Source organism: Uranotaenia lowii, chromosome 1 (genome assembly GCF_029784155.1).
Source record: "Uranotaenia lowii strain MFRU-FL chromosome 1, ASM2978415v1, whole genome shotgun sequence".
In the NCBI taxonomy this organism is placed as follows: Eukaryota; Metazoa; Arthropoda; class Insecta; order Diptera; family Culicidae; genus Uranotaenia; species Uranotaenia lowii.
Window position 1 is genome coordinate 206,161,407 of NC_073691.1, and position 1,722 is coordinate 206,163,128.

The following is a 1,722-nucleotide window of genomic DNA, read 5'->3' on the forward strand; positions in this document are numbered from 1 at the left end:
TTTTCCTGACATTGAAGCGTGTCGATTCTCGTTAAAAAATTTTTTTTTTTAATTTTGTTCTTATTCAAATTTTAATATTGCTCTGGTTTAAACATTACAAATTTTACGTAAAAAGTCTTAAATTTATACTGACCCTTTTTAATTGAGCAGCATTCTTGTCATCGAGGAAATGAAGGAAACACTAAATAATTTTTCGTGTTATGTTAATGGGACAGATGGCGCTCCTCGAATACGAATTCGCCGAGTTGCCTCATCTGTCGCCGAATATTGCATTGGCGTATCCACGTCACTTTCGGAATCGTCGAGTGAGATGATGAGCAAATCAAAACACAAACATTTTCGTTGTGCATCAGTCGTTGAAAGCGAACATAGTAAAGTGCATCTTTTGATTTAATTTGGTAAGTTTTGATATTAAAATTTCACCGGTAACGAGTTCAACAGATTGTCTTGTATTCAATTTAGTTACCTACATTCCAATCGGCCAGCAGACAACATCATGACTAAATTAATGGAATGGCTGGCGGCTGCTGCGGCATTTTTCGGCGTTTATTTTGCCATTGTTTACCGCCAAGTTCAGCATGATTTGTTCGACCAGTATATGCTGGAGATCAGGTGGTCCCCGGTGATCTTGGTGCTACTATTTGGGGTAAGGTTCATTGTTATGCCTATCTGAAGGCTTAATTTAATTAGGATTCTTTCGTGTTTTAGATGTACTCGGCGTTTGTGGTGCTATATCGTACTTTCACCTTCAACAATTGTGAAGAAGCGGCCAAGGAACTGCTAGAACAGATTAAGGAAGCCAAGGCAGATCTTCGGAGTAAAGGAATGACGCTTAGTGATTAGTCTTTGTATGATCGTGCGTAGCTCGTAAGTTAAGTTTGAATAAATGTTAAAAATTCTATCGAATCATTTTTCTTGTGGTTCAATTTAAACATTTCTCAAAATCCGAACATTTTCATACGAGACGTAATGAAACTCACGCGAGAAATATCGAAAATAGACACTCAATCTAAAGACACAAGACTTGTAGGAATCTAATTGTTGAAATTCTAAAAATATAAAAAAATGAAAATCGAAATAAAAACGTCAATATTTTAAATTGGGAGTAGAAACTTCTAACCCAGAATTCAAAATTCTTAAAACAAAAACGGACCTACGTATCAGGGAAATAAAATATCGAACACGAAGTTAAAAACTTAGAGTCAAGATCATCGAAAATTAAAATTAACTAGATGTTCGAAATCGAAAGTTTGAAAATTGAACGAATAGTAAAAGGAATAAAAAAAAAAATAAAATAAAACTTAAGATCGAAATCCCAAATGAAAATTTTTAAAATATAAATACAAAATTGAAAACAAGAAAATCTAAACTTACTTACTTACTTACATAAGGGGGGGGTAGGGTCTAACGGGTATAAAAAAACACCATTTTCACGATTTTTTTCTAGAGCTATCTTTCAAACAAATGTATTCAAATTTTTTGCATTATACAAAGCATTGTTAAAAGAACATTTATCATTTTTTTCGTAGAAAAATATTGAAAAATGAGCCGATGACGGAGAACTTTCGAGGATGCCTTTTAGAAAACAGGATTTGCGGTGGACACTGTATCTCAGCACAGAATCATCTGAAGTCAACAAATCCGAACAAAATATTTTTAATAGATGTTTTTCTGGACCCCAACGTTTTTATTTAACTTAAAAAAATTTTTTTGAAATTTTTG

General features: G+C 33.2%; 1 protein-coding gene across 1 annotated transcript; it reads left to right on the forward strand.

Moving 5' to 3' along the window:
- Window positions 1-277: 277 nt before the first annotated feature.
- On the forward strand, window positions 278-909 carry LOC129740731 (dolichol-phosphate mannosyltransferase subunit 3). The gene is made up of 3 exons (XM_055732783.1): window positions 278-398; window positions 463-646; window positions 709-909. The coding sequence occupies exons 2-3, from the start codon at window positions 497-499 to the stop codon at window positions 841-843; spliced, it is 285 nt and encodes a 94-aa protein (XP_055588758.1). The 5' UTR covers window positions 278-398; window positions 463-496; the 3' UTR covers window positions 844-909.
- The last annotated feature ends 813 nt before the right edge of the window (window positions 910-1,722 follow it).